The sequence below is a fragment of the Marmota marmota genome, unplaced genomic scaffold, assembly GCF_001458135.2.
Source record: "Marmota marmota marmota unplaced genomic scaffold, marMar, whole genome shotgun sequence".
Lineage (NCBI taxonomy): Eukaryota > Metazoa > Chordata > Mammalia > Rodentia > Sciuridae > Marmota > Marmota marmota.
The window spans coordinates 4,840,596-4,865,081 of NW_026000164.1; the positions used below are offsets into that span (position 1 = coordinate 4,840,596).

Here is a 24,486-nt window from a genome sequence, read left to right on the forward strand (position 1 = left end):
CGAAGCTGCCGTTGGAAGGACCACTCATAGACATGCAATGAATAAAGTTTGGGATATGCCCTCAGAAACTGCTAGGTCAAGAGCAATAGTGAGTAAGATTGGAACACACATGACCTTTGACTGGGTAATTCTGGACACAAATAAACTCACTGAAGAGTGATCTGAAGTAGCAGAGTTGGGAGAAACCCAGGTATTCATCATTAGGAGATGGGATAAAGGATGCATAGTACATACCCATAATGGAACATAGTCACAGAATAGAATTCACAGAATTACACAAAGAGAAAACATAAGGCTAGTGAGAAGATTAAGAAACAGAATGGGATTTGTAGCACAATACCATTTACGTAAAGCATGATGGGAAAAAAACACTATAAATGTTCAGGAACACTCATATTTTTGAACAAAAACGTTGAGGGAGGGTTAGAAGGGCAAACATACAGTATACTCCAGTGAAACTGGGAATGGTTAAAAAAGAAAGATTAAAATGAATGCACAACACTGTCAGGATGTGACAAGAGGACCACAAAATGAGGAGAGACCACAGTTCTGCATATCCAGGGGACTCGAAAAAAACGAGGCCCGGGCAAGGAGAAAGGATAGAATGAAGCATTAGTGGGAAATAATCCTGCTTATCTGAAGGCAGAAGTAACGAAAGTGGGTGTCTTCTGTCTCACTTTCTTAGTGTACTGCAGGAGGAACTATGGGCTTGTGGATACCTGTCTGCTGGGTATTTGAATCACTTACACTAATTACTAAACAATAATTTTCTATGCAATACTTGCCACTTATTATCATGAAGTTTGGTTGAGTCCTTATTGGGAGAATAAAAAAATGATGTCATGATTATTTGATAAACTTGTTAGACATTTTAGAAAATATTGATTGCACAACTGGTGCCTTTCTATTAACATGCCTTCTCTGGGTCAGACCATCCGATGTCATCAGAAAGTTGGAACGGGAAACCAGAGTCCCTGAAGGTTTTGCTCTCATGGCACATGAGCTACTTTATACAGAAGGTGAACCATAAGTTGGCTCCTAATATTAGGTTCGAGATGTTTCTCTTCACAGTTTCTACACTCATGACCTCTGCCTTCAAGTAAGTAGCTCAGCTGCTGTGGAAACAGGTAGTTCAAGACTGTCTTCTAGTTGAGGACTTAGAAGAGGTTCAAGGAACACTGTCAATTTCATTATGTTGGGAGCATATACAAAAAGAGTAAAGCTTGTGACTTGCTTTATTCTCTTTATATGTTAAGACTCTAACTGTAAAACAGACAGCTGGAATTGCAAAAGTTAATTAGTTTTGTTCAGTAAAGGGCAGAAAATGAAAATGGCAGCCATTAGTGGAGAAGGGCCCTTCTTGCCTGTAGCGGGGCTGGGTTTCGGGTAGCTTTGCTGAGAAGAGAGAGAGCAGCTGACTCAGGGGGCATCAGGGCAGAGCTCTGGGTCACTGGTCAGGCTAAGAACAGAAGACGAGTGCTGGTCGGCTTGGTGGTGAACAGCCGGGAGCAGTGGGTATTCCAGGCTGCAGACGCCAGCACTCATTTGCATTTTGCTTCGTGTAGAGTTTATTGACATCATTTTTAAACTAGATTCTATCTAGCAAATGATTTGATTGATTTATTTTTTTTTCTTATGACAAATGGTTTCTCATCATGACATCATTTCCTATCCTTATCTGGAAGTGAATCAAAGACCAGTCATCTAGGTTTGGGGCAGAAACTTATAATTAGGCTCAAAGCTGATATCTCAGCTAGTGCCAAAGAAGCAAGACCTCAATTTGATATCATGGAGACGGAAAACTACATTCAAGGTCAAGACTGATCCAATGGTGGCTTTCATAATATTCTCATTTTTCTCTGTGACTTCTTTTTTCTTCTGTCATGCTTTATTTCAGTCTCTGATACTTGGTGAAAAAAGATATTTCCAAAGACGGCAAATATCATCAAATTTTACGAAAAGAATTTTGAAGAATGATCATTTCTTGCTTTAGAAATGGGATGATCTAATTTTGAATCTATTAAGTCAGAGAAATAGCAAAAATTATACAATTTAATTTATTGATTTATTCAATCGTTAACTCAGTAGATGTTCACAGAGAAAGCACTGCTCAGTGGTTGGTGGGACCGTATTATTCTCAGTTTCTGCTGTCAGGTAGCTTACCTTCGAGTAGGAGGACACAAAAGTAAATGAACATATTACCCGTCCCAAGGAGAACTGGAATGGGTGGCTGCCTGGCTACTTGAGATTACATGGTCAGGGAAGGTCTCCATAGGAGGTGGTAGAAGCTGAGATAAGATCCTCAGGAAGAAGCGGATTGTTGATGTCTGGGGAGGTATTTCAGGCAAGGGAACCCAGTGAAAATGCTACGCAGCAGGAACAAGCTTTGTTATGTTCAAGCAGAGCAGTGATCACAAAGACTAGGGAGAGAGAGCACTGGTTACAGTCATCCAAGCAAGAAGCAAAGGTGGCGTTGATGAGAGTGGGAATCCAGGTGGTCGGTGCTCTTGTGACATGGTTTAAAGGTGGGGTTGTAGGACTTTCTATTGGATGGTGAGTAATGAGAGATGGAGAAGAAAGAAGGGAAATAAGAAAATTAAGAGTAACTTCAAATGTTGAGCAAAAATGGTGATGTCATTTACTGAGCTGGGGAAGGTTGGTGGAGACACCAAGGCTTGGGGTAGGCATGGAGAGAGATTTTTTTCCTGCCATGTTTATTCTGAGATGCTCTTTAGACATCCAGGTAGACAGGTGGATGAATGGGTCTAGAGTTCCTGAGAAAAGTGAAGCCTGAAGATTTAAATTGAAGAGTCACTGGTGCATATGCAGTATTGGAGGCCATTAGACGTTGGGCTGGACCAGATCTTGCAGAACAATGTGTGGATGGAGGAGAGAGGATGCTCTGTGGCCCTTCAATATTTAATGGTCAAGTAGAGGAGGAGAACATAGGAGAGACTATAGCAGTGGCCCAGGAGGACACAGGAAAGCAGGACAGCATACTGTGAGAGAAGTGACAGTGGTAGGGAGACCAGTGTCTGAGATTGATGACTTCATGGCTGTGGCAGGCTTGGTAACTTGGAAAGTTTCTATGCAAAGGTGTAGGATGCCTGGTTGCCATAGCAATGCTCTCCATGGGGAAACTCTGTTGCTAGAGTCTTATCAGCTCGACCTTGCTCTCAGGCACACAGCTCCTGGGAATGAAGGAACTTCTTTGCTAAGATAACCACTATGTTTCACCAGTTCTGCTGCTGCTCCACCTGCCTGGGAATTAGTAACTTTAAACAATGGACTTTCTTGAGAGCTGTACAATGCTCCTAACTCTGCACACTGCAACTGTAGAATGTAACTGAGAAATAGCTGCATACTGTTGCTAACTCTGTAACTTTCATGAACACAAAGAATAATGCTTGCATAGTATTTAATCTGATTAATGAGACATAAATAATGAAGATTTCTGGTGTAATCCTTTAGACCTGCTTCTCCACCAGAAAGCATCACTCCACCCAATCCCAGCTTTATCCTCATGATCTGAATGTGTGACTCCTTATTTTTTCTAATCTCCCGTTGCCCCTCAACAGAACCTGCTCGTTTGGCCATGCTGGTCATGGCAGCATACTGCCCAGGAATCCAAGGGAAGGGGGAATTTCAGAATGGCCTGTGGGATGTGGAAAGAAGAACAGAAGAATGTGATGTAGACTTGGGACCCATGTTGATTTTGACAGCCTATATCATAAGAGGAAAGGAAAGGAAGGAAGAAAAGAAGGAAGAGAAGGAAGGAAGGGAGGAGTTAAGAAAAAGAAGATACTTTTTTCCACATCATAGACACATCAAGGGAGGAGTCTCATCCCCTGAGAAGAGTGCTTCTGCATGAGATTCTCTTGTTGATCCATCCCTTTGTGTTTGGAGTGATCCTCTGCCTGCCAGGCCGACCTATCTCATGCCAGCCTGACCTCCATCCCTGTCAATGACATTCTCCTACTAGAGATCCCACCACTGAGTAAAGTACATCCCCACTGGGCTCTGCTGTCATTTGGAGTGTGCACATCTTGGTTGGGGTGGGTTTTTCTGTGTGTTTTGTGAACTTCCAGCACAGCCTATAGCTAAAGGTAGCACAGTGTCTCCAAGTGCCCCTTGGCCATGGTGTCATCCTAGACAAGGGGTCTTGTGTACCTGGACCAACATGGCCTTAAGTTCCCCTCAGCTTGCCTAACCATAGACAGGCATTTGGACCCCTGACCTCCCATTCTTACTTACTTTAGAAAACTTGTACAGTAATTGCTATTTCTTTCTCTGTCCCTTTCAGGTGTAAATCTTTTCAAAAGCCTTTTGGGGGGAGTTTTACAACTGAGAATGTCTTCCTCAGGGACCTGGAGCCACTCTGAAATGTAAACCTCACAGAAGAGGCACCCAGCTCCCAGCTCCCAGTCTCCACGGGAAGATGGGAACTCCCTTTCCAGGCTCCCTCTCCAAGTTGGAAAACTACGTCCTCTCTTAGGATGAGGAGAACTGACCTTCTTTAAGTACAATCAATTGACAGACCCAGTGGGCCCAGGAACCCTCCTGTCCCTGCTCCTGCACACTTTCCTGTGTGTACTTGAACAGAATGAAAATAGCTCTCAGGCACATAGCTGAGGCTGAGCGCTGGTCTCTCCACCCCGGTGACCTGGCGGTGCACAGAGCCCTCCTGGCCTGCGCAACGTTGCCCAGTGCAGATTTAATTTGGAGAAGTGAAATGTTGAGTGTCTGAAATTGGAACAGCTGGGATCAAATCCCTTCTTGTTCCCTATTAGATGCAGGACCTCGAGGGAGTTAACTCATCTTAACTTCAGTTTCTTCCCTGTGAAAGTGAAACAGGAACTAGCCATAGGATCCACTTCCTAGGGTCTTGTGTGGATTAGATAGGTGACATGGCCTCGAGGTGTTCCCCTGGACCGCTCAGCCTGCACTCATATCTTTACTGCTGAGTCCATGTTAAAATAAAATGGGAGAAAAACACAGAAAGTCTTTGCTAACTGCTCTCCTGACAAAGGATTGCTATGCAGACTATATAAAAATTAAAAAACAACAACAACAACAAAAAACCTAAATGCAAAAAACCCCACAAATAAACCATTTAATAAATGGACAAACAAACTAAACCCACATTTCTCAAAAGAAAAAATACAAATGGCAGTGCAGATATGAAAAAATGTTCACCATCATTACAATTAGGGAAATGCAGATCAAAACGACACTGAGATTTCATCTCACACCAGTCAGAATGGCAGCCATCAGGAATACAACCAACAACAATAAACGCTGGAGAGGACATGGAGAAAAAGGAACTCTTTTCCACTGCTGGTGGGACTGTAAATGAGTACAACCTCTACGGAAGTAAGTATGGAGGTTCCTCAGAAGACTGGGCATGGAAACACAGTTTCATCCAGCTATACCCCTCCTCATGATTTACCCTAAAGAATTAAAGTCAGCATGCTACAGTGAAACATGCACACCCAATCACAATAGCCAAACTATGGAACTAGCCCAAGTGTCCACAATGGACAAAGGAAAATATGGTATGTATACAATGGAGTTTTATTTGGCCATAAAGAAAAATTAAATGATGCCATTTGCAGGAAAATGGATGGAACTTCAGAATATTATATTAAGTGAAATAAGCCAAATCCAGAAGGTCAAGGGTCACATGCTTTCTCTCATATGTGGAAGCTAGAGAGGAAAAAAGAAAAGAAAGAGAGGTGAGGGAATGTCATGAAAATTGAAGGGAGATCACTACAGTAGAGGAAAGGGACCAGGGAGAGGGAGAATAAGATAAAAGGGGGAAAATACTAGGGAATGATATTGGTCAAATTATATTATTACATTGTGTGCATGTGTGAATATGTAACAATGATACCACCATTATGTATAATTGTAATTTTCCAATTAAAAAATGGGGGAAAGCACACATCTGCTGTTATAATTCCTGCAATTTAGAAATTTGGATTTTGTGTGTGGTGTATGTGTGTGTGTGTGTGTGTGTGTGTGAGTAAACACACACTTTTTTTTTCTTTTTGCAGTGCTGAGGATCAAACCTGGATATTGCAAACTTCCTAGACAGGAGGGATGACCATTTTATTCATGTGCAGATTTGGGTGCGTTTCATGGCTGGGATCCTGGTTTTTCTCCTCACACACAAATGTGACTTCCTCTCTGCTCTTCCAATCACTTGGCATTGCAGCTGGTTCTTGATTTTGGATGCCGTGGGTATGAGGAACAGCCGACCAAACAAGTTGTCTTATTAAGGTGGAGGAATCTGGGCCCTTTTATGGGAAAGCCAGCCAAGCTCAGCTCAGGGAATGGCCCTCACATGGAATCTTCGTTTACTTACAAGTCTATTTAATAAACCTCAGCTCTTCTACAAACTCCGCTGCACTCAGGCGAGAAAGGTCTCCCACCAGACAGGCTGTTGGAGGAGGTGGCGGTGGCGTCCCTCCTCCCCACCTGTCTCTAAGCCACCCTAAAGACAGTGATCCTCCCTGCATCTCCAAGTGGACTTCGCACCCGTCACATAAGAGCTTGAAGGACCCAGAATGACTTTTGGCTCCTCCAGCTACATGCTGCACAGCAGAGACACCTCTCCTTTTGCCTCCATAGAGATTTCAGAAGTGGTGCACCAAGTATGTGGACCCTGGACACTCGTCACCAGTTAAGATGACCCAAACTTCCCTCTCAGGGAGACACTCAGGAGCGGGATGTCTTTCTGAAGCAGCCTCCATGTCTCTGAACTCTGACCTCCTTGGATGACTTCCAAGTTACACTCTGGCCCTCTAAACCAGAGCCTGCTCTGACGGGCCTGCTTGGCTCCCTCTAAGGCCTGTGCTCACCGGCTGGCGGAGGCCCTGTGGACACCCTCTCCCTCACAGTGCTGCCCAGCTGCCTGGACTCCAGACTCCCTGGGAAGGCTTGGTGCCAACGAGGGCTTTGGCTCAGGCCAGCCTGGAGTCCCTCAGGCTGACAATGACCAGGAGCATGTTCGCAGTTCTCCCGCCACCTGAGGGGAATCTGGCCATGGCTGCCCTGGAGGACTTCGGCCTGGCTGGCTGAGAGTTCCTGCCACCATGTGCCACAAGTGCCTCTGCCAGGCCACACCGGAGCTCCTCATGTGCTAGTGGCCCATTTGGATCAAAAGCAGGAAGAAGTTTCCTGTGGTTTTCAAACAAACGCCAGCAACTGCTTTTTCCCTCTTGGGTGCCTTGTAAATTTTAGATTTCCTTGTTAATTTTCTACTAGAACAGAATCGTAACTAGCTTATTACTTCCAAATGACCTGTGCTGGCCCTTTCTGAATGACAACTTCTAATTATATTTTAGATGTAGAGTGACAGCTGTATCTTCTCTATTTTTTTCAGTTACTTTGGAAAAGGGCATGTGAGTCTGGCCTTGCTGACGCAGAAAGTGGCGGAGGCTGGGCACCCCCACATCCACTCCGTGTACTGGGCCAGGAACCGCTTTCAGAGTGCTTTAGCATCAGGTCCTTCAAAGCCCCCCTTCTCTAGAACCAGAGGGAGCTTGTGATTGTTCTGTTTAGTTATAAATCAAGTAGAATGTATTTTAGCAGATTATGCATACATAGAGTATAACGTATTCTATTTAGGATCCCGCTCTTGCGCTTGTACATGATGTGGAGTTACCATGATTATGCCTAGGAAACTTGTGACAGATTATTTCTACTGTATTTCCTATTCCCAAACCTCTTCCCTTCCCTTTGTTTCCCTTGTCTAATGCAGTGGATTTCTATTATTGCCTTTCCCAACCTCCCTTGTTTTGCGTTAGTTTCCACAAACTGGACAGGACATTTGGCCTTTGGTTTTTTGGGATTAGCTTATTTCACTTAGTATGATAGTCTCTAATTCCATCAATTTACCAGCAAATGACATAAGTTCATTCTTATTTATGGCTGAGGAATATTCCATTGTGTATGTATATATATATATACCACATCTTCTTTATTGGTTCATATGATATTCTTGCTTGCTTTTCTGGATGACTGTGAGAAGACTCCTGGGCCCCTGCTTACTGCTCAGGGACCTCTGTGGCAGGAAAGCAAAGGACTTGAGGGGCATTTGTGCAGGAGAGTGTTCCCTTGGGGGTGCTGGGTTGAAGGGATCACATTTCATATTAGTGTCTGAGGAGCAAGAGACGAGCCAGTTGAAAGACGTTTCTTTGGAAGGTGTTCGAAAGTTACATGGTGGAAAAACCAAGGGGGTGAAAAGGAAAGGAACTCATATCTAGTGCTAGGTGCTCTCCTGAGTGATTTACATGGAGTAGCTCATTTAATTCAGAGACAAATGCGTTCTGATTAAATAAAGAAATATTAAGTGATTTATCAGTGGTCTTCAAGTTGGCAAATGGCCGAGGTGGCATCTGAAGCCCAATTTGTTAAGCATGCAACCCTGTGGGAAGGTCTGCACCCTGGCAGCCCAGGTCTTATTTAACAGTCACTAAGCACCTCATCATAGAGGCCTAAAGTTAGAAGGGATTGGGGAACAGCTAGTTCAACTGCTTTACTGGACAGACGAGGAAAGAGGCTCAGAGAGGAAGTAGGGGTACTTGGTCAAGGATATGTTTTTACCAGAGCTGAACTGAAACCAGTCCACAGGTTGCCTGCATCTTACTGAATGATTGATTGTGGGAGAACTGGCTTTGGGATTCATAGCTGTTGAACTTGAACTTGTTTTATCCGAAATTGATGCTCCCCTGCACTTAGCCTGGTGCAGAACAATATTGTTCTTCTGCTGCAGAACCAAATTTCTCAGATGGGCACAACTAGCTTGTGTCTGAGAGATGCGCTCCAGGCCTGCTTCTGAGATCACAGGAAATTAGAGACTGGAACGCGAGACCACCTTTTATTATCAAGTGAAGAGAAGTCGCTGACTCAACCTGAGCCCACTGCAGAATCCTCTTTATGGGTTTTTTTTTTTTTAAACTCGTGGCAGTTGATAGCCTTGCTATTACCTTTTCCACAAAGCCCTTTCCTCCTGTGACATTGCCTTCTCCTCTTTCCTTCCTTTGCTTGTCCTGGTTCTCTTCATTGTCCCTGGGTGTCTTTCGCTGCCTGTTCCTCACATTTCATTTTTCTGTGAATTCTGATTTCACTCTCTGTTCTGCTCTGCTCATATGTCATTTTCTTTAAATGAATCAACCTCCCTTCCTAGACCACCATAAATGCTCTTTCCCTTTTCATCTTACAGCCTGACTAGGTCTCCAAAATTCTTTCAGACCCCTTTCAGGTGTGGGTGCAAACTGATAAAACTCATGTATCTGGGGCCAACATGAGAAAAATGGGAAACTTTTCCCATTTGGGCCAAGTAGAGTCACCCAGTATAAGGAAAACAAGTAGAATATGCCCAGAATGTTTGGGATTAGCAGAATTCAGGAAGAAACTTGCCCTAGGTAAGGTGGGCAGACACTGATGAAGTGAAATCTGCTCATCGTGCTTAGCAGGAATCAATGGGCCCGATATTTAGCTGATGGATTCTGAGATCGCCATTGGAGGGAAGGATTTGGAAAAGAGGTGAGTTCCCAGTGAGGTTGCAGACTATTTTATTTCAAAACCCGTAACTCTCTTCATGGCCCCTGGTGGATGGGCTTTTTAACAGGTCGGTCTCCTTTTCAAAGCTCATCCATCAACTGACACTTTCGTTCTGTAGTTTGCCCTCATCACATGAAAGGAGTGGCCACCCAATTTTATCTTTTTTAAAAAATGACTTTCTAATGTTCTTTGATCATCCCAAAGCAACTGTGAAAGACACTGTGGGGACTCTGGTCCTCTTTAACATTAGCTGACCCTTGGTGAGGCTCTACCATCAGGGTGGCACCCAGGTAACAGCTGTGATGAATATGAATAGCACCAGGTCACAGCCAGCTTGCTGGGTGGAGCCTGCCACAGTTGGCTGAACTGATCAGGGAGCCCCCAGAAACCCAGAGAGTGGGTCTAAGGTTGTGCCTCCACAAAGTCCTTCAAATCCACCATTAGAGGAAAGCTGCTCACTTCCTGAAATATGAATATTCTGGAAAACAATTAAACTTCATGGAGAGCGATATTGCTCTGCCGCAATGTTAGGTTCACCTAGAATGTGTCAATAGCAATGACAATGACATTGGTGAAGAAGACCACGGCTGGACCTCCTTCATGGCTTTTTGGCTGGGTTTAACTTTCTGATTAGCACTGGCTTCTTTCCCACCTGGAGGTACACCAGGTCAGCCCAAGTCTCAGTCTTTCTCTGCCTAGAAACTTGAGAATGGGCAGAGAAAAGAACGATTGCTAGTTGTCATTTCAGAAAATCTAGACATCGTCCATTACCTTTTTTGCTCCTTCCTTTGCTCCCCCTCTCCCCTTACTCACCGTTTCAAGCAAACTTGAACTTAGAGAACCCATTCCCCCTCCCCTTCCTCCTTCTTCTATCCTTCCTTCCCTCCCTTCCTTCCTCCCAGTTGTAAGTGCCCTAAATAATCAAATAACTTTACATAGTCTAAAACCACAAATCTAAAATTGCAGACATCAGAGGGCCCAAGGGACATCCCAGTTCACACTCTGATGTTGTGGCTGAGGACCCTGAATCCAGAAAGTAGGGGGGTGATGTCAAATCCAGGTCTCCTGAGAGTTCTCTTTCTATTCTGCCTTAAAAGAGACAAGAGGAACAGAAACTTATTTTGGAAGGATCTCTATCAAAACCCCCTTCAGAATTTTTTTTTTTCATGGTGAGTTTTCTTAAAACCAACAGGGAAGTCACGATTGTCCTTCTGGTACTCACCAACGAACAGCTGGCTGTAGAGTTCCAGGCGGGTGTGGCCTTCCGTTGGGGCCTTGCGGATCTGCTGGGGCAGCCGGTCCACCTGGAGACTGGCTTGCTTGACATTCCTCTCTGCAGTGACCCGGTGCCACTGGTCATCGTTGAGAGGGGAGGGCGACCTCACTACAATCTCCACTGGCCCATTTCCAACATCGAATGAAAAGGACACTTCTGTGGCAGCTGCAGGAGCAGAAAGTGTGGAAGACCCGTGAGTATATTCTCCCAGCTACCAAGCAGCAGAGGATTCTTCAGAGAACAAAGCAGGGAGACAAAAATAATCTCCTCTGGGCACTGGCTACAAAGTGAATCCCACCATAGTGTGTACCCATCATGCACATCCACAGCAGAATCATTTGAGGGAGGTAAGTGTCGATGCATTGCTAAAGGGGAGGAAATAAATTCCTTTGGGGGGACCTCTATGTGTCACGCAGACACTTGTTTCCCTACTCAACCTTCAGGAGCTTTCTAAGAAGTTACCACCAGTGACTCTTTCCAGTTAAAGAAATTGAGGCCTGGAGAATGGAGTTGGTGACACACAGACATTGAGTGTCTTACATTAGTGACTTAGTGGAGTCAGGATCTGAGCCCAGGTTTGTCAGAATTTAGAGCTTGAGACCTTCTGATTCTACTTACAACTGACCTCTTCTACAGCTCTGAGGGCATCAGTTTGCAAGTACCTGAAGAGATTTTTGGAACACCTGACAGTCTGACTCGGTTGGTTTGGAGCAGACACCAGCATTTCCAAAAAGCTCCCCGGAGGATGTTAAAAGGGAGCTGGAGTGGAGAACTACCACTTTGGGGGAATTTACAAAAGTTTATTTTATCCATCTTTGAAAGCCATGGATGTATGAATTACCAAGCAACGAAGGTGACCTGTGCCCCATTGGGACCAGCCGTGGCTGTCCCAGAGGCTGCACAGCATTCCTGCAGCACGGAGCCTTGCTGCTTCCTGCTTTGCAGACCTTGGCTGGTTTCCATCTGGGATGCTGGATCCTTCTCATGACCTACCCTCCAGCACTGACCACAAAGTTCTTTCTTCCAAAGATGTACAAGCCAACCTGCCTCTGCGGTAAATCACCTCCTAGCAAGAGCTGGATGGAGTTGGTGGTTGCTTTGTCAACTTTAATTAAAACAGCTTCTTTATTTCACACTTTAAGTTTTGTGTGATGTTCCTCAGTGACCACCGAGTGCTTTATAAACAGGTTTCAAAGTTTATATTTTTCTGGGGGTCGGCAGGAGAGGCAGCTTCCTGCTGGAGCAGCAGACACATCCCGGACTGCTCAAGGCTCTGTGAATTCATATCAACTTTAAAGACGTGGCACACCAGCGAATTTCCTGACTTTGCTTATAAAGATATCCAGCCCTCTCTCCATCAATAAGCCTTTGCCTAATCTCTAAGTGGTTTAATTAAATATCTGTCATTTTTTTTCCACGGCTAATGGAAAATTCAGTTTCTTTGGGCTGGTACCATTTTGAGATGGTGTCGCAAGCAATCAAACTTCTAATTTAAAAACCACAGTGGGCCGGATTCTCTCAGGACCTGGGCTGTTCCCGGCCTCTGTGCCGGGCCTCTCTGAAAGCTGCATTAACTTTATTGAGCTACAGGCATATTAGACACAGGACTCAATTTAATCAACCTAATTGTACCAAGGAATTTTGATCCTTCATGTCTTTAGAAAGAGAACTTTAATTTTAAGGCTTGTGGTGACTCCATATACACTCCAGTAAAACATCTCATCCAAATTAGGGGCCCCGGCCCTCAGGGGTCACTGGAACAGGATTTAATGTGCAGGCCAGGGACCTCCATTGTGGGGTCTGTGGAACTATGAACAGGACTCAGGGAGTCGGCAGAGTGACCCACAGACTGAGTGATCTTTCTCCAGAGATTTGCCAAGATCCAGGGGAAAAAAGTTTTGCTTTAAGATGGAATCTGTTCTGCTCCCACGGAGCTATATCTCTGCAGATGCATTTAAAAATGCAAGTGGTCAGGACAGCAGGAGAAGGAGGCTTCCTGAGCCACGTGGGGAAGATGGCTTCATTGGAAAGGCATCAACTATCACCAGGGACATAGCATTTAGGGATAAATTGAGCTCAACCCCAAGGTTTGACTTGAAGAGATAAATGCTGGCCTCATTTCCTTTGCTACTGTCCCTTTGCTATGATGAATCTTTGTCCAGTTGCTTTCAAGTGTCACCATCTGGAGAGATTCTGAGCACCAGAGGTGATTAGAAAACAGCCACACTTTTCTCGGTTGGGCACGATGGATCCCTATTTCTTCACCTTGACCGTGGTCTCCTTAATAGCCATACATATTTCTTGGGCCTCTGTCCCCCACAGGGTGCCGTAAGAGGGACTCAAGGCCGAGGGCCACCACGAGCAACGACCCCCCCCCCCCCCCCGTGAGCCTCCATCAGGCTCTGCTCAAGAGGTATTCAGTCCCTCCTCCCTTTGCTGCCTCCTGGGGAAGGGGCTCAGACCAGGGGGAGAGAGAAGGGAGGGGCTCCTCCTCTCTGTCGCTCAATGTCAGCCTTCCTGACAGTGCTGAGGGATGCCTTCGAGAAATCCCATCTCCCAGGCAGACAGCCAGGGTGTTTTAAAAGCTTCTAAAGTTCAGTTTGTGGCTGATTGCTCTTGGTCTTCTGGGTGAGAGCGACTGACATTTTAAAAGAGATAATTATAGAGAGAGTCAGTGAGCGAATAAAAGGGAGGCAGCTTGGGAGACACAGATCCAATGACACTCTCCTTTCTTGACGTGTCCCCACTTGGAGACCAAAGCACTGCCCTGTTTCTGCCCGTAGGAAGGAATTTCTTAAACACTGAAAATATTCTCATTCCCAGAAATAAGCATTTGAGAAGTGGGTGTCTAGAGCATGGCTCCTTGGAACCGACACTGTGGCAGGCGCGAATTGTTGCCTTTCCAATAGTGTCAAGAACGGGGATGGGTCCAACTTTACCCTACTTTCATGCTAACGAGTTAGCTGGTCAGTTTCATGATGCTGGCAGAAGACATGAGCCACCTGAGTCAGAGACAAGAGACCTTTATACTCACAACATAGCAGGCTTTGTGTTTGTATTGGTTTCCTTTGCCCCTGTCCCCCAAGTCCCACGGGGTTGACATGGCACAGCATGGGTTGATGCTGCACATTGAAGAAGGTGAGCTTTGTAGCTGAGGAACCCTGAGCTTAGAAAACCCCAGTCTTGAAGGAGCTACTAGCAAATCTGCCCAATTTTTGCACTGGGGACACTGTCTTTATTTTCCTGGCCAGGAAAAAAAATGGCCCCTCTGCCTTGGAGGAGGACACTATCTGTCTTCCAAGGATGTTGTCATACACATGTCCTTAGAGAGGCAAGGATAAAGTTTCTAATGCTTGATGCTCAGAGGACAAAAAGAAATGGAAGAGCCATGGAGAACATCCCACAGTCAACCATTTCCCTTGTGAGTGACTGAAACTTGCTTGGGAATTTAAGAGTTTTCAGAGTCTCATCCTCTGGTGAGAATAACCTGACCCTTAGTGAATCTGGATTTCACTAAGACAAGTTTGGCAATTCCATGCTCCTTGCCTATACCCTACGTCGGATGGGGCATAGTTCCCTCCTAGCCATTGGGACATGAGCAGGGTCCTTTTGTGGTCTTTAGGAAGGATTTATTAGCTTATAGGAGACACGAGGAAAAAACAGTCCCTTTCCTTCCCCTTGATCCTGAGGGGAAGGTGGTGGGTTTTGCTGCAAACCTCTTTCAAACATCAGACATGCAGAGAATAGAGGGCAGTGGGATGAACTTGGCCCTTGGTGAGACCGTTCAGCTCTTAAATCATCCTTGATCAGTCTCCCTTAGAGCTTAGGTAGTCAGTGTTGTTTAAGCCACTTTTCCTCAGGTTTAAGAGTCCAAGTGACATAGGGCATGGCTTGGGGGTCAGTACAGATGAAGTCTAGTCCAAGATTTGCCCTTTTGCTCTTTGGGACCTCAGTGAGCTGGTGTCTGAAGTGAGGACTAGATTGCCAAGAGTTCTGTGTCCAAAAGGTGTTTGAAGTCACTGAACTAGGTTACGTCCAAGGTTTTTTCAAACTTCAACATTCTATAAGCTACATTCCATGAGATTCTAAGGGAAACAACAAACTAAAATATAGCTACTTAGACTTCATGGCAGTTTTAAATATTGAATCATTATAGGGGGAAAAGAGAGTCATTTAAAAGATAAATGTACAAAGTAGCATATTGTTTCAAAAAATAGCACAGGTGGCAGAAATCACTGTTGAGTAGAGCTGGGTCATGACTCCTGGGTGCCTTAGGACAGCCAGTGGAGCAAAAGCAGGGTCGGCTCTTGCTGTCTTTTTCCCCGGTCAAGCACATTCCAGCAGGTGGTACTATTGTCTCTCGTAGGAACTCAACATAAACTTCCTCCACCAGTCACCATGGGCTTAATGTACTGGGTGATAAACTTAACAGCTGGCCAGAGAGCAGACTCTTTGGCTCTGAGTTCCCCCAGCAGGTGAGGTAACATTTAGACATTAGACCCAAAGACTCCATTGGAGGTAGCAGAACAAATATGGTCATTCAAGGTGGAACAGGTAAAGAGGAAAGACAAGCCAAGGCACGCACAGGGGCACCAGGAGCGGCTGGTTGTCACAGTCACCGCCTGGCTAAGATCCACGTCTCGCCTGTCAAGAGGAGATAGTTTCCATGGAGCGCGGTACAAAAATCTCACTGGACTCATCCAACAAAACTGATAACTGGAAGAGTAGATCTGTCCACCTGGCTTTCCTGGGGGGAGTGCTGGGGACATTTTAACCCGCTCCCCCCAAGGATATCAAATAACTTCTAGAACTTGAGAAGGCATCCGAAGGAAATGAGTCCACGGTGGGAATCCGAGATGAAGAAAAGGAGAAATAGAGGACACTGTGTTCCTACTGAAGGCAGTGCCCCCCAACCCCGGGCTGGCTGCTCCTCACTTGATGGGGACTCCTCTCTAAGGACTGGCCCTCTCTCCACAGCAGCACCACTGGTTTTCATTTCTCCCAGACTATTCCACACAAACATGTTGCCAATCTCTACCGTTAATGAAGCCCTTCCCTTGGCCTTGTTGCCCCACTGGGTACCATTTTCTCTCTCCCTTTTCTGGCCAAATTCCTTGAGAGACTGGTGCTCCATGCACCATTTCTTCATCTCTCCATCTTGATCTAACTCCACCACGGAAGGCTTTCTCCCTCACCACAGTTGACACTGCTCCTGTCTCAGGGCCTTACTGCCGGCTGCTCCCTGTACCCAAAGAGCTCTATGGCTGCTCCTTTCCTTCTCTGCTCACAAATCCCCATATTCGAGATTCCTTCCCCGAGCAGTCTGTGTTCAACCGCAAAGTCCTCCCTGGGCTCCCCTTTCTCCTTTCTCCCGACTGAACAAAACAACTAGAGGATATGGAGGTGCTCCTGGCTTCGCCAAGGCAGAGAGTTTTCTGATTTGGTCACTGTTCTGCCCTTAGCACCTGGAACAAAGCCAGCCGCAGGGTACGCACTGAAAGGTCTGTGAGTAAATGAAGGGATGAAGGAGGCCATTTTCAAAGCCTCTCGGAACCCTCTGGAATGCCACTTCACATTCCACAAGTTTCTGCCCTAAGATCAGAAGCAACGCAATGAATATTTTCTCATTCTAGAAACATGAGAGATTAGTTCTGTCTGCTTGAAACAAATGGTGCTCCATGTCCCTACACACTTGATGTCTGGGGACCAGTGACCATCTACTCCCAAATTAGCAGCGCAGCTAGAAGCAGAAGCTTTTCCCTGTGCTGCATCTCACACTGTCTCCCCTCTACTTTTAGGGATAAGGAACTTGCATCATAATTGCATCTGTCACTTTTTGTCCTGCAAGAGAAACTGCCACGGGAGTGTGCTTCAGTGCATCTTCCTCCGTTCCTCTTAGAGAGACTCAGGTTCAGTATGCTGAGGTAGGACCCTGCGGCCTGCAAGTTGTTAAGTGCCAAGGGATTTGATGTACGTGGTCCTGGGATCCTACTTTAAGAAATACTGGGATTTCCAAGATTCCTCCTAGTAATAAGTTACCTACGAATCTCTTGCTTCCTTGTCCCCAATGGGAAGATTTTAAAAACTGTGTTGTAAGGAATTTAACTCTACCCCTCACCAAAGTTGAGAAGAGCATAGTGGTTACCACAGCCAGGAAGGGTATAGGTGATAGTGGGTACGAGGGTGCAGCAGGATGGAAGGAATAACATCATATTCTAGGGTACCTTAGGTAACTATGATCGACAGCAGTTAATCAAATATTTCAAAATACCCAGTAGAGAAGATCTTGAATGCTCTCAACCCAGAGAAAGAATAAATGTTTGAGGTGATAGCTTTGCCAGTGACCCTCATCAGGTCATTACACATTGTGTACATGTATTGAAATGTCACACTGTACCCCACACATAGCTACTGCTGGAGTGTGATAGTTTCAAAATTTTAAAAAATTTAAAAATTTAACCTTGCTCCCAAATGGTTCTGGCTTTTGCCCTTGGTTTTAGGAAGGTAATGTCTAACCCCTGGAATATCCTGCCTAATAAGGGTTTCTTCCATAGCCTGGGAGTCTTGGGTCATATCAGAGAGTTGAATGATATGATTTAAGGTGGGGCCTGGCCATACCAAATGATAGTTAGGATGGGGGTTGTCCACGTTAGAGTGACCAACAATTTGATGTAGGACAAGGGGCTTGGGTTACCCAGTCCTGCCCTGTAGGGGCTGGAAACTGAGGTCAGCCCTGTGTGCAGTCAGCCGTTCTACTTAACGGAGCCTCAGTAAAGACTCTGAACACAGAAGCTCAGGGAACCTCCCCTGAATTATTGAAACTGGGGGTGGTCTGGGGACCCCCTGAACTTGTAACTGGTGCAGAACAGTGTGTAGTCTTATGGGGATGGCAGTGCCTCTAATTTTGCAGTTGATTTTTATCTCTACAAAGCCAATAACTCTGAATGCTTCAGTTTAGGACTATCTGATTGTTAAAGTCTAAAGATTTTGGAGAATGAGCTTCAACCTCCAAGCTCACCCTCACTGCTTAGGTAAGAAAATCGAGGCTGTGAGACAGAAGATCCAGTAGTGACTACTACAGAGGTTTTTGTTTTCCTTGCTATATTGTATTGGCTTTAATATTGTAGAGGAAATTTAAAAAAATAACCTCACTTTTTCCTGGTAGTGTAGTCTGTTTGTGAGGATAGAGATTCTTCTGATGTGAATATATGTATGTGTGTTACACTCATCTGAAAATGAACATTGGCAAAGAAAATTTATTTGAAGTTTTTGGGAAATTATTCAAGGAAATGCCTGGAGCTTAAGAATCTGTGTTATGAACTCATTTTAAAGTCTCTGGTATCTTGATAACCTCTTGAGTATGAGAAATCTTTCTCTTCATGTATTTTGGCCTTTAAGCTTTTTATTATGGTTAAAAACTAACTTCACAAACAAAGGCATCCACAGAGAAAAGGAAGGGAAAGGGAGATTCCATTGGTCTTGCAAAGGCAGACAGCTGGTTTTAAAATGCAAAGCCTTTCTAATTTTAGTTTTCTCCATGCATTTAACTACCTTCTGAGAATAACTTCTTGAATATTAATGGACCTATATGATTTAAACAGGAAAAAGATAAAAACTACTTCAAAATGTTACATAGCTAGAAATAATACCCTGTGCCCTGAGCAGGACAGTCAAGGGGGTTTCAAATACCCTCCTGGTCGGATAAGTAGAGACATGTGCACTGGGTAGTGAGGGCCCAGGTTTGGAAAAATAGATGAAAACCCTAGACGACGGTGATTCTGGGGATGCAGTTTGTGATAAAAGGAAATGTAGAATCTTCTTTAGAGAAACCATGAAACTGGATGCCTACAGAGTCCCCTGAGGTAATTAAGGAAGAAATGGATATCAAAGAAACTTTCCTCTTGACCACATTCAAGTGTTGCCACAAAATGAGGAAAAGTTCATTAACAGATGAGTGTTTCGGTAGAGCTCCAGGGAAATTTGGGAGGTTGGCTTTAGGCGACCTCAGGGAGAAGAGGTTCCTGGAGTCTCCTGACTTTGGAGAGATCAAGTAGAGGGAACTGTGGGATGTGAGATCCAAACAAGGGAACACAACTGAAGGCTGAAAGAGCTGGAGTAGGAAGGAACACTGACAGGCATCAACTTGGACGGAACTGAAACCGAAAAGGCGAGAACATCTAGTCAATGAACTGATGCTAACTGTGACGGAGCTGTGGCCGGCTGTCCTGATGGACACCTCGATAATGAGGAAAGGCCACACACGAGATCTGGGAATGAAAGGATGGGGCTTGGGAAGGAGCGTGTCTGCTGTTGAGAGCTGTGGATAAGTCCATCAGGAAGACAGCAGAAGAGAGGTCTGCATCTTGGTTGCTACATACCGAGAGCTTCCACCCCAGCCGCAGGTCACCTTTGGTTTGTAGCAATTCTTTGTTTCCTTTCTAGAAAAATTTTCCAGTGTCATCTTGGTATGACTTCAGAAAAGATCTCTCCAATGAAAAGCAATGGAAATTAAAAATGACGAATGGAGACCTATATTCTACAGGCTATGGACTCACAATATAAGAGGAGATTTATTTTGTTCCATTATGACACCAGATGTGGGGTCAACAGAATGTAAGTGGGAAAGGTGACATGTATCGGAGGAAAGGAGACCCACTTCGTTTCTACGTAACAGAGTGTGAAGGACTTCTTAAACTCTTTTACTTTGGAAACTTTGCAAGAGGTGCATAACTGATCTAAATTATTTTTGTTAGTTTTTCTTTAGTTGCGATTAATTTGCTCTTTATCTTAGTAGTGACTATTGGAAATGAAGACTCTGCAGCTTGAATATTGTAATGGTTTGGACGTGAGGTGTCCCAAAAGCTCATGGGTGAGACAACGCAAGAATATTCAGAGGTGAAATGATTGGCTTATGAGAGTCCTAACCCAATCAATGAATCAATCCCCCGATGGGATTAACTGAGTGGTAATTGAAGGGTGTGGCTGGAAGAGGTGGGGCCCTGGGGCCATGCTTTTGGGGTATATATTTGGTGAGCTAAGCTTAGTCTTTCTCAGCTTGCAGATCATCATGTTTGCTGCTTCCCTCCACCACACTCTTTTGCCTTACTCTTTAGCCTCACCTTGAGCCCTGAGGAATGGAGCCTGCTGTCTATGGACTGAGACTTTTGAAACTGTGAGCCCTCAAATAAGCTTTTCCTCCCCTAAAATTGTTCTGGTCAGATCTTTTGGTCACATCAGTGAAAAAGCTGAGTAAACCAAATATTAAAAGTATAAAATCTTGGGGTTGGGGGTTTTAGGGTAGATACTTCATTAAAGTTGCAGAAGTTAATGGATCCTAGAGGTCAAACTGTGTATTTCCTCCTCTGAAAAGAAACAAATCTTTTCACAGGATCCCTTAGGGTCATACCAACAAATTCTACTTGCACAAAGCATTTCTCTGGAAATGGGTGACATTAAATAATAATGACAATGCAGCATAAAACACTCTTCTCTTTGTTTCTGAACATAGCAGCTGAAAACAACACCACACTGTATATGGTGCATAGATAACATTTTGCCTCTCTGATGTCTGTACCTATAAAACATGCAAGAACTTTCTTAGGGCCGGTTGGAACAATGTTCAAACCACCACCTATACTTTTTTTCTGGGTTGGTGAACTAAGGGAACATGGTTTCTCTCTTAGTAGTTCCTTCGGGAGAGCGGCTGTGAGTCTGATCAAGCAAGTCACAAGCCTCTGCCTCAGGAAGGTTGGACAGGCCCTTGCACTGCTCTGGGAACGCGGTCATCCACAAGTGGCATTGTCCTGTGGGGCAATTCCGTACTTGGCCTTCCCAAGTGAGGCCTTGATCTCAGCATCTTGTCTGCCTTGGTGCTTGTGGCTGCAGTACATGAGCAAGACTTAGAAAACGAAAGCATCCTACAACTTTGTTACGTACTAAGTACGCAGACTGCTGTCATGGGGTGTGGTGGAGAGTGATCTACAGGAAGGTAGATCAGAATGTGTGAAAACTTATCTTTGAAAAGTGAAGCTCAACTACAGAGGATGGTGGGTAAAATGAGATGCTTGGCATTTGAGACATTGTATTTCTCAGTCTTTCCAAGGCCACGCCCCCACTTGTTGACATAATAATCTAATTATCCCTCCAAATGCTGATGTGCCCCATATAGGACACAGATGGACTATATAACAACATCCAGAATCACAGATAAACACCTTCCCAGCCAACAGGGATTCTTGTGTTTTATATTCTATGGCTATATTATAAAAATAATAGCTTCTTGGTTTTGTTTTCCAAATATAATATCACACTGTTTTTCATACTATAGATGCCCTCTGGCCTCTAGGAGATTCTAGTATCATGCTTGCCTTCAGTTGAAAAAAATTACTAGTGTGGAGTTTTAAAAAAAATTGACAGAGAATTGAGTTTCTAAAATATTATTACATGAAGAAAAATAGGATACGAAACAGTATGTATCATATGATCTCATTTTTCTGTAAAAAATTATAGATAAAAGCATAGAAAATGTTTGGAAATGTAGACACCAAAATGGTAATTTAAACATATCAGAATATAAAATTAGAGCTGATTCTTTTTGTTTTATCCTCTTTGCTTCTATGTATTTTTAAATCATTGAGAAACAATATTTGTATAATTTAAAAGTTACAATCCCATAATTTCTACTTTCTTCTGCAAAGATTGGTGACATTTTAGGCAACTCTATGCTATAATTTTAACAAACGTTTAATCAGAGAGATTAGTTCATCAAAATGCAGAGAACAAGATTTCATTTAAACAGAAAAAAAGTAGAGGAAATTTAAAACTAGGTTGAAACATTCCTCCTTACTGCTTTCTTGTATTTAGAAACTTGGAAAGATCTTAAAAATAAGAGTGATCAGACTTTACCATGAAATAATTTTGCAACAGATGTGAATCATTTTCCTATTAAAAATGGCTAAACTAAGGGCATGTTGTTTTTCAAAGTAAAATCCTCCCAGGTCTGAAGTACCAGCATGTTCCGATGTTTAAACTAATGTATACAGGAATCAAATGCAAGATGAGCATAATCCAGTGCTATAATTACACTTGACAGATATACACTGCTTCTATTATTCATTGGCTCTGGTTGCAGTTACCCAGAAAGACCCTGCAGAATTCTAAATATCAACCATTCTTCATGAGAACTCATTTAGCATTCACGTCAGTTCTCATCAGAGGAATCAAGTTCAGAGATGCAGAAACCCAAATTCGATCATTTTAGCACCATCCACAATAGCATACTTTCCTAAGAGGCCTTGGGTCTGCCTAGCTTTTCCTTTGTCAAACCTAACACAGATATGTGGTGGGTCATATCTGTAAAAATAAAATATATTTTAAGTGGTCCTTGGGCTTCAGACACATGACTTCCTGTTGTGTATATGCCTGTGATTTTCCTCCAATATTGGATTTGCCTGTGCTGTTTGTTCTCTGGGAAAACAACTTTGTCTCATATTTCTGTGCCTGTCATCCTTCCATGCAAACCAAATGCTGCATCTTCTGGAAACCCACTTGGATTTCTTCAGGTGAGGCTGAAGCTTACTCCTTTTTGTTGCCATAGTACCTGTGGAAGAGACTAGCAACTTGCTAAAAAGTTTATTTCTCCTTTCCAGAGCTATCTATGCAAAACTGCCATCCCCCCAAGTGCTGCATTTCCTGGGCCCCATGTACCTAAGTGAAGCCATGTGACCAATGAGCTGAGAGCAAAGGAATGTGTGTCATTCTGGGCCAATGTGGTGAAGGCAAGAGATGCTTCTCCATCCCCAGTTCTCTAGCAACATTGTATTTCTCAATCTTTCCAAGGCCACGCCCCCAACTTGTTGACATAATAATCTATTAATCCCTCCAAATGCTGATGTGCCCCATATAGGAGGCAGATGGACTATGTAACAACCTGGGTGTAGATGCTTCCGGGCTCTGGGAGATGGTGGGACCACAGAACAAAAGGAACCCGGGTGTCTATCTAGATCACTCTGTGCAAGATCTTCATGGACCAGAGCACAGTATGCTATGGACCCTCATGTAGCCACTGAAACCTGTGGTGGTTACAGCCGTTTATCTCATTCCTCAGTAAGAATATATCTTCATCCTCACTCTCTGAGGACCTTATCACATTTTTCCATTTACTTACAAAAACAAAAACAAATGACTAGAGGATCATTCTTCTCAGACCACTGGAATTTGAAGGGATGGATGGTGGTGTAGTAATGATTTTACTTCCAACACCAGGTCTATGTCAGAACACTGTGATATCTTTAATGTATATAGGTTATACCATTATATTTGAAGGAATGAGTGGGATTCTCTAAGTTGTAGATGTTGGGGAGCAAAGAGAGTGGCTGTGAGCTGTGAGGGAGCCCTGTAGATAGGTGCATGCTCCTGTGCTTGCCCAAGCATCCCCTGTGCCTGCGGGAGTACTGTGCCTGGAATATTATAAGGACAAATGAAAGCTCTCCCTATGAGAAAAGCATCACGAACAAGCTCCATATGGAATCAGTTCTTTGTTCTTCGACATTTCTATTCTAGAGCATATGGCCTCCAAATCCTAGCTCCGAGGACTCCAGCTGGCCCGGGAAGCCTGGAAGAACCGTTGACAAGAGTCATAAAGCCCTTTATGGTTCCCTGTGAAAGAGGAATGCCCTATACAATGTCGGGTCTACGGGAAAGTACTTTCCAGTGTCCCAACAACCAGCTCAGAAACTTCTAGAACACAGTCCCACAATGTGAGAAAGTGCCTGATCTAGAAAATGAAAAAAAAAAAAACAAACAAAAATGAGGGACATGATAGAATAGAAACAAGTTTGCTTTTCTCCAAGTTTTAGGAAGAACGCATTTAGTCATGGCCTCAGTCCTGCCAGTCCTTCAGGTAAGGCTTCCCGGCTTTCCTTTTCTTCCATCTTGACTGTTGTTGAAAACTATCTTGTAATTTCAGCAGAATGTGTCTTTAAAAAGATAATTCCCTGAATTTTTTCATTTGTAAATTGCTGTTTTCTGTTTGACATCCAGTAGCCAGTGTCTTCTTACACAATTTTAATTACGTGGTGTTTGTCTGACAGCTTGTAAGAACCTCGTGTTGTTTGTACTTAGTTAGTTGTCTTGGTCCTTTGAGATATTTCTTGGTTTTGAGTTATTTCAAGTAATCTACTCCAGTCACTCACTGTATTTAAATGAAGCTCTGTTTCCTGATTTATTATCTCTTTTTCTTTTTTTTTTTTTTGTTTTAACCAGCTTTGAATTAATTGGTCCCAAGTGTCATCCTGCGCTGAATCAATTCTCCAGTATTAGTAACACGCATTAACTGATTGTGGCACCAACTCTTTCCTTGAAGCTTTTGTTTTTATGAAAATATTGAGCCTGCAGAGACATGGGTAGTGCAGATTTTGTCAGATGGAAGGTCTCTAACCTTATTGTAACTTAAATTTCCACATATATATCCCGACTTTCCTCACTAATCCATGTGTTTATTATTTAGCAATAATGGCATCTTCTTTCTCTGTCTCTGTCTTGGAATGTGTGAATTCAAGCTTCTTTGATTTGTTTCCTTCTTAGTCAGCCTGCGGTCTTCCAGCTGGTCATAGACAGGATGATTCCCGTTGTTAGTCATT

At 43.9% G+C, this 24,486-nt stretch overlaps 1 protein-coding gene across 3 annotated transcripts in view; it reads right to left on the minus strand.

Annotated features, from left to right (window-relative positions):
• The window catches only part of Cntnap2 (contactin associated protein 2), a 1,898,113-nt gene that overhangs the window by 198,025 nt on the left and 1,675,602 nt on the right, over positions 1-24,486 (minus strand). For all 3 annotated transcript variants that reach the window (XM_048786770.1, XM_015493731.2, XM_048786771.1), the window contains one exon: positions 10,793-11,011. In XM_048786770.1, the coding sequence (XP_048642727.1) occupies positions 10,793-11,011 (219 nt within the window). The remainder of the gene's footprint in view (positions 1-10,792; positions 11,012-24,486) is intronic.